The 15,511-nt window shown below is 30.6% G+C and overlaps 4 protein-coding genes across 4 annotated transcripts; 3 read left to right on the top strand and 1 right to left on the bottom strand.

Annotated features, from left to right (window-relative positions):
• Positions 1-152: 152 nt before the first annotated feature.
• Kpol_449p4 (aldo/keto reductase) lies at positions 153-1,178 on the bottom strand (the record flags this gene model as incomplete). The annotated part of the gene is made up of 1 exon (XM_001643097.1): positions 153-1,178. The coding sequence occupies one exon, from the start codon at positions 1,176-1,178 to the stop codon at positions 153-155; it is 1,026 nt and encodes a 341-aa protein (XP_001643147.1).
• Positions 1,179-4,491: 3,313 nt separating this feature from the next.
• Kpol_449p3 (uncharacterized protein) lies at positions 4,492-5,397 on the top strand (the record flags this gene model as incomplete). The annotated part of the gene is made up of 1 exon (XM_001643096.1): positions 4,492-5,397. The coding sequence occupies one exon, from the start codon at positions 4,492-4,494 to the stop codon at positions 5,395-5,397; it is 906 nt and encodes a 301-aa protein (XP_001643146.1).
• A 2,771-nt stretch (positions 5,398-8,168) lies between these two features.
• Positions 8,169-9,038, top strand: Kpol_449p2 (uncharacterized protein; the record flags this gene model as incomplete). The annotated part of the gene is made up of 1 exon (XM_001643095.1): positions 8,169-9,038. One exon carries the CDS (start codon positions 8,169-8,171, stop codon positions 9,036-9,038), a length of 870 nt encoding a protein of 289 aa, XP_001643145.1.
• Positions 9,039-14,203: 5,165 nt separating this feature from the next.
• Kpol_449p1 (exoglucanase repeat family protein) lies at positions 14,204-15,511 on the top strand (the record flags this gene model as incomplete). Its single annotated transcript, XM_001643094.1, has 1 exon — positions 14,204-15,511. A coding segment is annotated over one exon (1,308 nt), but the record flags the coding sequence as incomplete, so codon positions are not given.

The following is a 15,511-nucleotide window of genomic DNA, read 5'->3' as shown; positions in this document are numbered from 1 at the left end:
CACGTGCCTGTATATACTATACTAAACAATCAAACTGTTCTAAACAAGAAATTTCTTTTGTAAATGTTGTAAGTGGGGAGGCACCGAAAATCAGAAGAGAGATATAGGTGTATTCACAACTCAACATCTTCTAGAAACTTAATCACTGTTTCTTAAGTATATAGTTCTCTGTGTTGGTAGGGTTCTTCTAAATATTTCATTTCTTCCTCTGTTAGATTTACATCGAGAGCATCAATGGCCTCCTCAACTCTCTCGATAGAACTGAAACCTACAATAGGAAAACAGCCTTTCTGTAATACCCATGCTAAAGATATAGCCGACATTGGAATATTCTTTTTTATAGAAAGTTTTTCGACACGATTAATAATTGATGCTTCCCAATCGGTGTAGTTTTTCAAATTTTTGGTCTTAATTACAGAATCACTGTTAGATCTAGTGGTTTCTGTACCAAGTGGTCTACATAACAATCCCCTATTTAATGGAGAAAATGGAGTTAACGCGATGTTATGTCTTTTTGCAAAAGGAATTAATTCTCTTTCATCTTCTCTATACATTAAATGATAACAAGATTGGGAGTTGACAAATTTAAACCAACCATGTTTTTCTGCTACGAATTGCATTTCTGCAAATTCAGTTGCTAGCATCAATGATGCACCAACATATCTAGTTAGACCTTCAATGACTACATCATTTAAAGCTCCCATAGTTTCCTCAAATGGTGTATCGGGATCACCTCTATGGATTTGTAGGATATCTATGTAGGTTCCTAATCTTTTAACAGAAGCTCTTGAAGAGCTGAAAATAGATTTACGTGATAAACCTTGCATGTTAACTACATTTAGTTTCATTTCTGGTGTCATATTTTTAAAGTCTATATCCATGTTTTCATCAGCAGGAAAACGCAATTTTGTCATTATAACAACAGTCTCTCTTGGAATGTTATATTTCCTTAGGAATTCACCCAAAATAATTTCACTTTGACCATTACTATATACATTTGCAGTGTCATAACTACGGATACCCCTGTCATAAGCATGTTTCAAAATTTTAAAAGCTTCTTCCTTATCATCTTGAACCCATTCATCCCAAGTCTTCGAACCGAAGGACATACACCCAATAATAAGCGGGGATACTTTCAAACCAGTATTTCCAAATTTTTTTTGTTGAACAATTGACATCGATATATTAATTATGTGCCTTTGATTGTGTTAAATCTATTGATATTCTTATACCAAGAAGTACTCAAGTGTAGAGCAATGTTGAAAGTATTTATTTTTACTAAACCAATGAATACCATAAAGTAATTGCCATTTTATTTGATTCTATTCGTATATTTATACAGTTCTTAATTAACCATTCTTAAAAGATTTAAAATATAAATGCATGGGGAGATGTTGTTGTCTCGAGATTAATCAGCATTATACAAGTATGACAATTTTCGGCCGAGGTATCTATAATACTCTAGTGAATTACTCGGCCGATCAAGACAGAGCTTCTTTTATCTTCTTTATTTACTTTGCCTACTAGTTATTTGATAAAACTGATCAGTTGATATGCCCAAGGAATTGTTTTAGAAATACCACTCAATATATTTACATATATGTAACATCAATTTTCTTTATATTTTCAACAAAAAAACATAATTCCTAAAAAGGAATTTTACAGCCAAAGTTGTGTATCAAAAATAGAATGGATGCATGATTCAAAATATCATTGGCTATTCGTAACTGGGCTGATATACATAACCGTAGTTCCTGAGATGGAAAACATTCAACCGTCGCATTCTTCGAAAGAGGATTCATTTACAGCTTAGAAAAATATGAGAAGAGATCTGTAAATCTAGTGATAATCTTGGTATAAAAGTGTTGGACGCTAGTGATAATACTCATTACTAGGTGTGTACATAAATTAGTGTGAGCATCAGCTGCTTCCTGACCCCAAATCTGGTACCTCGGCTCGATGATTCCCATTTTATTGTTTGTTGCATTCATTTCCTATAGCTCGGCTCGGTAAAAAAATAACTGGGGGTTCTTGAAAAATATAATTGGTATTTAATTGGTTTCGAATCGTTTAGCAGAACAGAAGGAAGTTTTTACTAAAGGTATCATAGATTTAGAGTGGTAATTTGCGCTTCAAAATTCCATTGTGTGTTATTTCAACATAGCTTCATACGAATTAGTAAAGATCTATGACACCAGATAATACGTGTTATTATCGTTGACACATACAAAGACTAATAGTGACTGCTATTTGATTCAATTGTATATTATTGTATATTATTTATTTGCTTTGTACATTAGAAGAAGAAGATTTAGAACTCTTTAATAATAAATCTACTTATTAACAGTACTAGTCTCCACAAGATAGACGAATAGAATAAAAGCAATACCAAGCACTTATTCAACGTACAATTACTAGATATCTATAAATTAAGAATTCACAACAAAGAATACAATTGAATAAAATCAGCTGATCATTTTCATCCATTTCAGAATAATTCAAACTTGATGTTGAAACTCTGTTTATGAAATCAAAGCGTAATCAGTACTGATTATTTGTTCTATATTACAAGTTAAACATATCAACAGCAATAACAAACAAAGCTTTTTATGGGGTATGTAAGCAAATATAAATAGGATTACCAAATATAATGGGTTCTATACCAAATAAACTACTTATTTCTTGCATTTTTGCTACTAATCCTAGTAAACTGTAGTGATAACATATTAATCCTGCATATAATGTGCTCTTATCTTTAAAGTATATAAAAAGTTTCATCATGTACATGTGGAGTTCTCTATTATTAATATTTTGTTCTCCTTAATAACACTAAAAGCTCTAATGATATATTATAATTTTTCCTGTTTCATTGTTCTCATTGCTTCTTAATGTAATTTTGTTTAGTTTCATTAAGAAATTATTATCTATGCAATTTTTGAGATTTAGTTAAACCACACAAATTATAGCATAGTCCCTAATTCTATTCATAAGTATATATATATCCAACTAATTTGGGATCTAAGTTATATCTGGATTTTGCTTTTATTTGTCAACCTCCCGCCTTCCAATTTATGTTTGTAATTTATGAAATATTTAGAAGCATAATCAACATCGTATTGCATTGAATGAAAAACAAAATCCCCTGCTTTTTTAAAGTTTAAGGAAATATTCGAGAATAAATGACAAAAGTTTAAAATTAAAGAAACGAGGGAAATATTTTAGAACATATCTTATTAGTAAAGACAGAATTAATTTTACCCAATATAATGAATGACCTTATTCTCCACAACCTTTACAAATCGAACATTAATAATATCTAATACCAATCAATTGGCATTTATATGTACTAGTTTATCGTTTCCATCCATAGTCTTAGTGCTCAGGTTAATTTCAGTTAAAATAAAATGGTATACAAACTTTATTGGATTCAAAAATATTTTTACAACACTAAATATTACTTGTGCGGAAATAATGTTAATGCTGAATGGAATATTCTAGCTCTCCTAGGGATTGAGAATGAAAAAAAAATAGAGTAATACATTGGACAATTTCACTAATAAGCAGATCAGAAGGAATATAGAAACTCATGTTCTAACGCCGAAATAATTCCCAGTAGAAGTAGGCTTTTCTGTAAATAATCTTACTCGATATAACCACTTCGAAACTAAATTCATTTCCATTTTTCAATATCAATACAAATAAATTCTCACTCACACAACACTACATTAATTGATGCTAATTAGACCTAATGAGGTGATGACTCAAGTCAAATACCCAAACTTATCTACTCCAAGACACCAAACTACTTTATCAAGATATCCTTAAGCAACAGAGACTTCTGCTACAGCAATTAATTTACCTGGGAGGAAACGTGTCTTTCAAGTCTCTGCATCTTCATCCGGCATAAAAACAATATGATAACTGTAATAACTGGGAGTCAAATTATATGGATAACTAACCACCTTTCCAATCATAACCCCAGGAACACCAGCTTTTGCAAACCAAACTTCGCCATCAACCAACCCCTCTAATAAGCCCCGACCCGCTGTAACTGAGTTATTACCCCAACAGTAAAATTCCTTGCTGCAAAATTTTTGTCCCTCCGAGTTTTCTTCGTGTTGCTATGATGACGACGATCTTGCAACAATATTCGACAGGTTCGAAACAATTTAGTCAATATATCAACTACTACCAAGCCTCTAGTATTGACAGGATGATTAAATATATCTAGAACATCAGTCTTAAGCTTCATGTTAAGTTAAGCCTACAATTGAGTATAATGAGAGAAACGTCGATATAATTCTCATACTGAAGTATATAAACTGAAGGAATTTTACAATTATAGATAGCGGTAACTTCTGATTCAGAGATAATTGGTGCATTATAATTAGGTAACTCTACAGAAAGAAACTTTATTGGTTAACTACTAGTGTGGTCTTACAACGCTAATATATTTTCAGAATATTTGAACGAATAAGATATTGGCTGTGAATGGTAGGTTTGATAAGTAAAGCTCTTAATAAATCATCAATTGAGAGAAAATATAAGGTTTTAAATACTACAAGCAATGATATCCCAACTTGTTATCATTTTTCCAGGAGAAGAAATTTAATTATTGGTAAAGTACTAAAAAGTGAAGGTTATTATGCATTCAGTTCGATTCAATCTTTTGAAAAGTATAAAAATTGTACGAATAGAAATGAGCTAGATCCAAGCGGTGTAGGTGTGCCATTGTTGCATATTGTCAGTAGGAGAGAGGGCCTATTTGATTCAGCAGTTAAGTCTAGTATTGGAATTGGTTTAGGAATCAAAAAAATGAGTTTTACAATCTATATTTATGATTTGAAATCTAGGAGTGATCCTCCACCTTATAGTAGGTTTGAAATAATTAATCAATCGGAAACTCATACTCTGTATAAAACACCATTTTGCCAGGTTTCATGCGATAAGTTAGGCTCTACCAAGGAGTATCAATTTGATTACTTGCACTCTATTAACACTGATCCAATTAGTATGACAAGAGATTTAATAAGTGAAAACTATATTTCGAATATTACAGGTCAGAAGTTGAAATGGAATAGAAAATTGACACTATTATCACTTTTCTTAGAGGATAGTAAATATGAATTATTGTTGTTAGATGATATTAAGAATCGCCCAATATCAAGTAATCCTAAGCCTAAAATTGCGTATTACAATAAAGATTTTGCAGATTCGTTCTATGGTTCTATCAAACGTTCTGCTGACATTTTTGTTGGAGAACAGACTGATGTAGACAGTTTCGGTATTGTAGGGGTCCCAGCGTTGACCATAGAAATTACTTGCGAAGCATTAATTATACATTATGTTGAACATCATCGTAAACTTGAAAGTAGGAGAAGGTCACTCCGCATATAATATAGTCTTCAGGATAACAACAGAATATGATTAGTACAAGCTCTATTAGAGGCTTGAATAATTGGATTGCAATTAATTTCAAATTCCCAATATAATAACAATACAAAAAGCATCTGAACATATTTGTTCTAGTTCATCTAAAAGATAATAGTACCATTCTTTATTGTACAAATTTGATAATCATAGCATATTGTCTGTAACATTGATATAATTATCCAATACCCTATATATCTGGTTACTCATTCAGAAGTGAGGATATATACATTAGAAAATTTGATATCCTAATTTTTATAGTTGCTTAATGTCAAATGTATTTATCATTGTCTTATTTTATAATAATCCTATTATTTTCTTTTTTTTAATATGGAATATTATACTAATGACTGATTCTTATTAAAATTTTTTGTAAAGGTGTTCATAGTACATTATCAGTTTGATAATATTAAGAAAGTTTAAGTGTTTAATAACTTACAATTTGTTTTAAGAATATATAATTAAAAGAAGCATTCTTATATTACATTATCATTATTATGAATTAAACGTCGTAGCCAAAAAGAAACACTAGAGTAAATATATGTATAGAACGATTGTGTATGCATCTAGTTAATAAGTTGGGAATATACGTCTTTTTTTTGAAAAGCCATACCACAACTAAATAATGACAATTGCAAAAGAAATCAAGCAATTACAAGACCTTTGTATGTTATCTATAACAGCTGATTAATCTGAACCAGAAATCATTTATAAGTAGTAAATTCTGGAATAATAGAATCCTCATTTTTAATCATATTTATTAATTTAATTTCAGGAAAAGATTAAGGTCGATTAAATTTGAAAAATCTTCGACAGCAATGAAATTTTATTAGAATTAAATATATTCCAAGATATTATACTCTGGGAAGGTGTAATATGGGAATAAATAAAGCCGATCATAATATTCAGAGCATCTGATATAGAGAATCGCTAATATTAAGTTTCGAGCTAATTTCATCGACGTTCGTTATCGCGAATAAGTTACCTACTTTGTTGCTTGAGGAATTGTGAAATGACATTGAAAGATATAAACAAGGTAGGGAAAATGTTCATGATTTTTCATTTTTGGGTATTGGGCAAAAAATGACACAATATAATGGATATATATTTTCTTTTGTATACTTTTCTCTAACAGTCTCATATAATATAACAACCTGTTTCTGTAATTATGGCTTATGTCCGATGTCATATGAATAATCAATAGTTTTTATATATATTTATATATCAATATAATCACGAATTTTTGATTTCTATAAACGCTCTTTGCTTTGAATACAATTAATCTACAGTTAATCGAAAATTTCTAAAATGATTTAAAGAAGCAATACTCAATAATAATATTATATTTTGCAATCCAATATCTATAATAGAATCCAAATATACTCTTCTCATGGGAAATACATAGAGCGAAAACACTAGAAAAGGTATCTATAAGTCACTAAATAGTTCAGTTGATCCTTTTTATCTTTTCTGAACCTCGTTATCTATTTAAGGGATCTTCTTTCCTCTTAAGATTATTTTGTCAGTTGGAGGAAATCGATTGAATATAATTCGAAATGGGTTCGTATTAGGGAATTGTTATATATTTGCAGCTTAGCTATTTGGCCCTCGATATTCAGGACGTTCTAAACTTACTTTACATCGAAAACTTTTGCATTTCTAATTTTAGATCTGGCTGTTGGTCTTAGTTGAACATCAAGCCCTAATAGAAACCTAACCTTGATATAAAGACTTCATCTATAATAACGGTATAACAAGATAAAGAAAGAATATGACATAAGAGAGCTAAAACCTCTCTTGGAAACACCGACTAATCTGAATGAATTGATGCATTATTTATATACTAATTCTGTAATATAGAAATATACTTTAGATATAAATATCATATAATCCAAGTAATATATATTCCCATATAGACTTAATTAGACTATTAACTGAGGTTTGACCATTATAATCTTCCACCGGACAACTGGGCAACAGTCATATGCATGTAGTTACTGTACTAATAAAAAAATAATCATAACCAGGTCAAAAATTGATTTATAAGTAATTCGATAGGAATGACCAATTGCCTCTATATGTTCATTAGAACGACAGTCGACATTAGACTTGTTGTAACTATATATTAGGCGTATATACAGTTTTATAACAGAGAGTTAGATATTTCTATTACAATTATCCTTATTTATTAAGAATCACCAGTATCTCAACGAACTTTGATAAAAGCATCGAATCTCCACGGCCTTTCTTTGCCTTAATGTCTCAAGCCAATTAACGATAACTATATATCACATTGACAGTGATCAATACACTCCCTATACAGAGCAACGACTTTTTCGAAATGTCTAAGAATATCTTATCTATTTTGTCCCGCACAAACGTAATTCCTTAATTGACTATTAAGGACAATAGGCACACTCTAAAACATCTCACAATTGCCTAATACGGAAATCGCCGAAGTTGCTTTTTGTTCACTCGTGATCGGATAGATTCTACAATAGTACATCCTCTCCTCTATAGATGCACGTTGTAATTTCCATAGTAGTATTACTCCTCTAAATAGCATTAGAAATATTTTAGTTGCACAATATAAAAACTTCAGGAAGAAATTAGCCATAAAGTTAAAATATATATATATAAGAACATTGCATTCCAGAATATGAAGAAACTTCTTTTCTTTTTAGCTTTCTTTTAATTGAACATAATAGAAAGATACATTTTATATAACCGAGGACATCATGTATGTTTCAATAAACTCAGTAAAGTTATATTTTACTGTTCTGGCTGCGGTGAAGCTTGTTAGCGGTCTAACTGTTGAAAGTCCAGGAAGTAATAATGTAACCATTTCTGACAAAAACAGTTTGGAAAATATCAAACAAAGCGGAGGAATCGTTTATGTCTCGAACTCTGAAAACATCACCGACTACATTTCTATGTATGCTAACACCGACATAGTTATTAAAGATAATAGCACTGGTATTGTTTATTCTAATATCTTCAAATGGCACGAAGAGGACAATTCCAATCCTATCTTTGGAATACACAAAGATGAAAAATCTAATGGTATCTTCGCTAAGAAGGACCCAATTGTCTATGACGTGGGCGGTTGGCATTATTTTTGGGATCAACTCCAAACCATTCACTCTGGAGAATGGTGGTCTCCATGGTATCCTGTTTCACAGTGTTTCGATAACTCTCTTAGTGGTGACGAAGCAGTTATTAATATTGGCTATGGATACTATTATGGTTGGTCAATGGAACGGATTTTGTTTCTTAATGAAAAGGCTTTATCAGCATCGACTGGATATTCTGTTAGTAGATCGATCAGTAAAAGTGCCGAACTGGAGTGTCATATCCCTGCAGGTACTGATGGCCAGGTTTGGTATCAACAAAGAATGATGTGGGCAGATGTCCAAACGCAAGGCTGTTCTAAAAGTGGAAGTGGTAAAACCGCATGTGGCCGATGGACAGCTTATAACAGAATCAACGCTCCAATAAAAGGGGAATCGTCGAATTCCCACTTTGATTGCAGAACTGGAGATACCAACATTGACTGTAATGCAAATATAGGTGACTGGTTTAGGTTGAAACATTTTTATAAAGAATAGGAAGAATAATTATTAACTTTCTTTTTTTATTACAACAATTTAGGTTTATAGTAAGTGTCGGAATATAAGATATCATTGTATTGAAACGTAAGTAATATTATATGGCAGTTTAGACTATTAACCCTAAACTAGCATGGCATTAAGTGAAAATTTTACACCTAAAATTTATTATGAATATATATTGTACAAACATATTTTTAAAATAGGATAATTTCATACTGATGATCATACCTTTTGTTGAAATATGGTTAGCATTAGAAGCCAAACCAGCAAACCAGCAAACCAGCATGGTCAACAAACCAGCATGGTCAACAAACCAGTAAACCAGCATCTAATTAGAATAATTAGATGCTATCCTTATGCTATATAAAGGGATAGTATTCAAGATAAATGAAACTATTCCTACCCTTTATCTAATCCTTATATAAAACTATATAAAGTAATTAAGGATTAGCTTCCCAACCATATAGCTTTGAATAATGAATACTCAAATTAATAATAATCTCGAAACTGAAAGAAACTGAAAATTACTCCTTCTCAGTTTCGAACCTGCGTCAACACCTTTTTGTACCTCATGTAACGTCAATACACTAGGCGATATATTTATTAACGCGGTATACAAATAAATATAGGTATATCAGTGCAACATCATAATTATTTACTAGTTTCTGGTTGCTGGTTTCTGAACCTTATTAGAATCCAGCATATGATGATTTTTTGGTTTTAGCTTCAATCTTATGCAAAAACATTAGGTTGATGAAGTACATTGGGAAACATAATCTATTGGAAGAGGTAACATCTAGCAGTTACTTGAATATGAATATGGTTCGTGTTACGCTGAGCATATTTTCCACGTTATTGAATTTGCATCCGAAGTAATGAGGTTTCATCTTTTTGTAGATCCGATGAAAGTTAGTATGATTGGTAACGATAGATTTAGTAATTTGTTTAGGTCATATTTCTTTTTATGAGCTGAAAGAATTAAGGTTAAATTTCTGCTATCAAGAACCGTAGTTTAAATTTTAACACTGAATAAATGGTTATTACAACACTACTTCCAAAATTGATAACTATCTTATTTTCAAATTATGCATATAGTTGTTGGGACTAGGATACAAAATTACGGATTTGGCTACCAAAGAGTTGAAAGAATATGGGATTACTCGTTTCTCATTCTTGATAATAGTTTTGAATGATTGATTGTTTATAAAGGATTTGGAGGAACTGAAGAAAAATGGTTTGAAAGAAAGAAAATTTACATTTGTCGAAAGGAAAAATGTAATGGTCGATATTTTTAATGAAATATTTCTGGGTTATTGATAATTCATTAAAAAACCTATTGAATGTCTAAATAAATCGATAACTAAAAGCAATTTTTGTTCCATTATAGCCTAAAGTGGGAATATCTTAAATCAAGTAAGTTGGATGTTTTCTTGTAGTTCTCTAAAGGAACTTTTAAAGAATATGATAAATTATGGGAAACCTATATGGGGTTTATCCTAGGAAGCTGAAGCAGTCGAATTTTAGATAATACAAAGGAGGCATTTTTAAAAATATTGAAAATACAAGTATTGATTTCTTTATATCTTTATTAAATCTTAGAAGTCGAAAATATTTCCCTAATTATACCAGCTCAAAATATAAAAGGGAACGAACTAGATTGTTTGAAAGCCACTAAGATGATATGGATGTTGAAGAGATACTTTACACAGTTATTAAGTGGATAATGTTTCGTCAATGGATGACACTCCAAAATAGTTCTTTTTCTCATAAAAATAGAGCAAAAACTAATAGCAATTGTATTCCTATATTATTACTACCATAAATTGATATCAAACTGTGAATTGAGACCTTTATTGACTAGTTTGTTAAATTGGTTATAGGATTAGATTAGTTAACATCAGACAGAACAAATACTGTCATCATGGTTTACTTCTTTCTTCTGGAGAAAAGATACATCGTTTCCATAAGGCAAACAATGCAATGTTTGGAGACCTTATCTGGACAATATACTTTAAAAGTTGTTTAGTTTTATTCTGTTATAACATGAAATCTGATTTGGAAACCAGTGAGCGTATTGAACAAATCTTCATATGGTCACTCGAAACTAATGAGAATGCAATTTTAATTTGAACAGCCTAAAAGCTGGTTTCAGAGTAGAAGTAATGTAATAATGTAGCCATGAATGAAATTCTAATGAAGTTGGCAGTATGCTTAAAATGTCTTATACTAATGATCATCTGTGATGATATGTTCAGTCGAGTATTTATCTATTTTGATGAATTATTTTACCCTAATGTAATGCATATAACTGTTTGTTATGTTTATTGTCTATCTTCCTGTAACTAAAATCACTTTTTCATTTTTAACTATTAACTAAGATATATGAATCTGTAATATTTTATTTGGTACACTAGAATTTTAAAATCTTTGTCCATAATTACCTAGAAACAATTCCTGCAACTTCTCAAGTCTTCACATTTTTTATTGATTTCGACAATATTTTGACGTCATAACATATGTACAAAGAATGATGCCAAATAAAACGTTGAAACAAGGTCCTTAAATGATCTTGTTGCTAGGAAACACTACTTAAAGTTAATGCTTTTGTTAATTGGCAAAATATTAGCCTAAGTTACTAAATGATCTTGAATCCTTAGAAGAAATACTCCAATTTAAATTATGCAAGATTCAAATATGGACCAAGAGAGTTGAGAAGCAATCAAAGAGGGAAAAACCAATGATGTTACAGAAACACCTAAAGTATCTGTTAAAGTAATTAAGTTCGTTTCAATAATTTTGGCCAGAGGTATTATAATCATAGATGGATTAATTGATATAAACAAAATACAGATAGACATACCCTTAGGTTTCATAGTTGAGTTTATGTTTGAGTTTATGACAAGTTTTTCATTCGGTATGGCTTTATTGTTCTGGAATCAATAGTAGAGTTAGACATACATCAGCTACATTGTTAACTTTATCAGTAATTTTCCTTCAAATTCTTGCTGATTCTGTAAGCTATACTTCAAATTGCTTAAGCTTTTTCCAAAAAGACTAAAAGGAAGTAGTTATTTTGCCGTTTCATAGTATTGAATCGAATATTCTAAGGGATTAAAATTTTATAATTTGACCCTTTTATCTAAAATTAAGGTCATAACTAGAGGACAATTTTTTCAACATTATTAAGCAGAGGGTATATTTGCTGTATTCAAGAGCAACCAACGGGAGATAAAAATTTAGGGAATATATATAATTCCATATTGTAATAATTTAAAATATTTAAACAATATTATGAACATGTATCAAACAATAAGGTTTTTGAAGTAATAAGAAATTTATAAAAATAATTTTCTAGTTTTGTTCACGTTAAACTGAACACTACAAAAAAAGTTCATTAGCTTCTATTTATCAATTCTAATAGTTAAAATATGATATTTATTGTACTCTTGTAAGTAATTTTAACTTACGATACTTGCGCTATTCTTTCTCATCAAATTGGCCATTGGCGATTTAAATAAACAGAACGATAGAATAAGATTAAAAATAAACACCTTGAGCAAATTTATTCAATAAGATTAATACAAAATGAAATCCATATCAATTAATATTAGGAAGACACAGATATTATATTTTTTTTTTTCAAAATATAGACAATACTCTACTATTTTGTTGTTTAAGATAGAAAGGATATATATGATACTACAAATAACGAAATAAATTATAAAATTAATATACAAAGTAATGTAAACAATTCAATTTAAAACGGGACAAGATATTTCGCTAATATAAAAGATAATAGACTAGTATCCAGTTGACCTTAAAATAATATGTTCTAATATTTAATGGTAATTTAAATATGAAATTATTACTCAATGGCATTGATTTTATTTCCTCACAGGTATATTACAAATGGATTGATAAAAGTTGAAGGGAATAAGCTATATAATTCAATTTAAAAATGATTCTTAATCATATCCTCTAAGAAGTCATAAAACTTCAAGTCAGAAACATTCCTTAATCAAATCTTTATACCAATTATAGGACCACAGGCTTTACAAATTGTACAATATAAGTTTCTTCACCAACAGTAGTTAAATTAGGAGATAAGGCCTCATAAAACTATGAGTATGCATCGAAGAAAACATCCTTACTAACAGCTCTGACAAATAATCCTGAAATAACTCCATGCTGCCTGGCCAATCCTGATTTTAAATTACATGGATAACAAGAGACCAATAACAATTAATTTCATTAACAGTATTTTGATTCTTAGTAGCTCAGAATTTAGATTGGAGAATTTTTGCAGATTTAGATTGGCATTAAAACCTACATATTAGTAAAAAGGATGTACTTGACATAAAAATGTCATAATACAGTCCATTGATAAAAGGTTAAACAAGGATGTGTTTCGCCAAAATAGAAGCTTTATTGTTAATGACGTTAATAAAGTTGTACAGTAACTATTATTACAAATTATTATGTATTATTGTGTATTATTGTGTATTATTGTATATAATGTTACCCTTGTACATTAGAATAAGAATATAGAAGTTTTTTGATATTATATATCTACTAACTTGCTCTAGTCTCCATGATATAGACAAATAAAAGAATGAAAGGAACACCAAAACTAATTAAAGTACACTTACTAAATCTTGATAAAATAATAATTCAAATAGAGCTCAACAAAGAATACACATTTTGGAAGAAAAAACTGAGTGTCTCTGTAGCACATACACTTGTTCCTTGTTCCTTTCGACTGTTTGCCATAAGAGGCAACCAAAAGGTTGTGCACGAACTCACTCAGTTGCCTGAAATGATATTTAAGTTCTGCAGAGTTATAACAGCCCGATCTCAAGATCTTGATGAACCTGAACACGCTGCTGCAGTTCCTCCCGGCAACTACACGGTATCCATGGAAGCTGGATGAGGTACACTTCCGAGGCAGCAGGAACGAAAGATTTTCATTCCTTCTCCACAACAAAATCCAATATTTGTCTATCTTATAAAATTGAAGGTATGAAATTGTATAAATACAGGAATGATTGCACTTATGAATACTGTTTCTCGAATTCCAAGCTCAAGAACTATCAGATGCCAATTTCTCTTTAGAAATATAATAAAGTGTATTTCAGTTGCACTATATAACTGATTGTTTGAAAATGTTAGGCGTAAATATATTCCTACTATTATCAGTGTTCGTCAATTTGACTCTTACTCTCGATATTGATACCAATGTATTACGCAAAAATGGAAATATTGCCGTAAATCTAGATGATCATGGTGAGTATAAAGGTATTAATCTTGGTGGTTGGTTGGTTACCGAACCATACATCACCCCATCACTCTACAAGGATGCCATGGCTCTAGCAAAGAAAAAAGGATCAAACGTAACTATTATTAACGAATACACTTTGTGTGAAGCATTGGGATACGATGATGCCAAGGAACTGTTAGACAATCATTTCAAAACATGGATTACTGAAGATGACTTCAAGAAGATTAGTGAAGAAGGGTTCAACTATGTCAAGATTCCCATTGGATACTGGGCGTGGAAGATTGACAATACAACTAATTTGTATCCAGGCAATCAGACTTTCAGCGACCCTTATGTGAATATCAATCAAAAAGAATACCTTAACAAGGCTTTAGGCTGGGCATTAAAATATGATTTGAAAGTGTTTGTAAATGTATATGCAGTTCAAAATTCAACAAATTACTTTGATTTAGATTTAGAGAATTATTTATGGGAAAATCAAAATGGAATTAGAGTAATTTCTTCAATCCTAAAAGATTATTTTGATTATATATTAAACATAGATTATCCATCTTCTTTGGCCAGTTTGGAAGTTACATTTTCCCCGATGTTAGCTGTATGGCCAGCTGAATCCTATCAGATTAACTTTTATACCGACCTTTTTGACTACTACCAAACCACAAAGGACAGTATTAGTAACCCAAATCCAAATATTACCTTTACTATTCAGTATAGTGGCCCAGTCTATAACATGACATACCATGACTTGGATCTCGACTTTTATAATAGTTCCAGTCCTTATTACAAGGGAATCGAATATAAATCAGATTCGCAAATAGCTGAATGGGATCAAGTATTTCTTCAATATCGTTTTGCAGAATCCCATGATTTTGACATTGATCAATCCATTGAAAATATTGCACATAATTTTAACTATAAGAAAAATATCACCGGTGAGCCAGCATTTCCTATTACGTTTGTGGGTTCCTGGAGTAGTACATTGACTGATTGCACACCTTGGATACATGGTATTGGTTATGGATCATGGTACGATGACACATACGATGAAGATACAAATTATGAAGTCAAAAATGAATACGATGATATTGACTATGAAAACTATGAAAACTATACCTGTGTTTCTCAAAATCAAATTGAGGAATGGCCTGAAGAATACAAAATTCAAGTAAGAAAGTTTATGAAACTCAATTAT

This window comes from Vanderwaltozyma polyspora, genomic scaffold (assembly GCF_000150035.1).
Source record: "Vanderwaltozyma polyspora DSM 70294 KpolScaffold449 genomic scaffold, whole genome shotgun sequence".
Lineage (NCBI taxonomy): Eukaryota > Fungi > Ascomycota > Saccharomycetes > Saccharomycetales > Saccharomycetaceae > Vanderwaltozyma > Vanderwaltozyma polyspora.
This window is presented reverse-complemented; position numbering and strand designations above follow the sequence as displayed.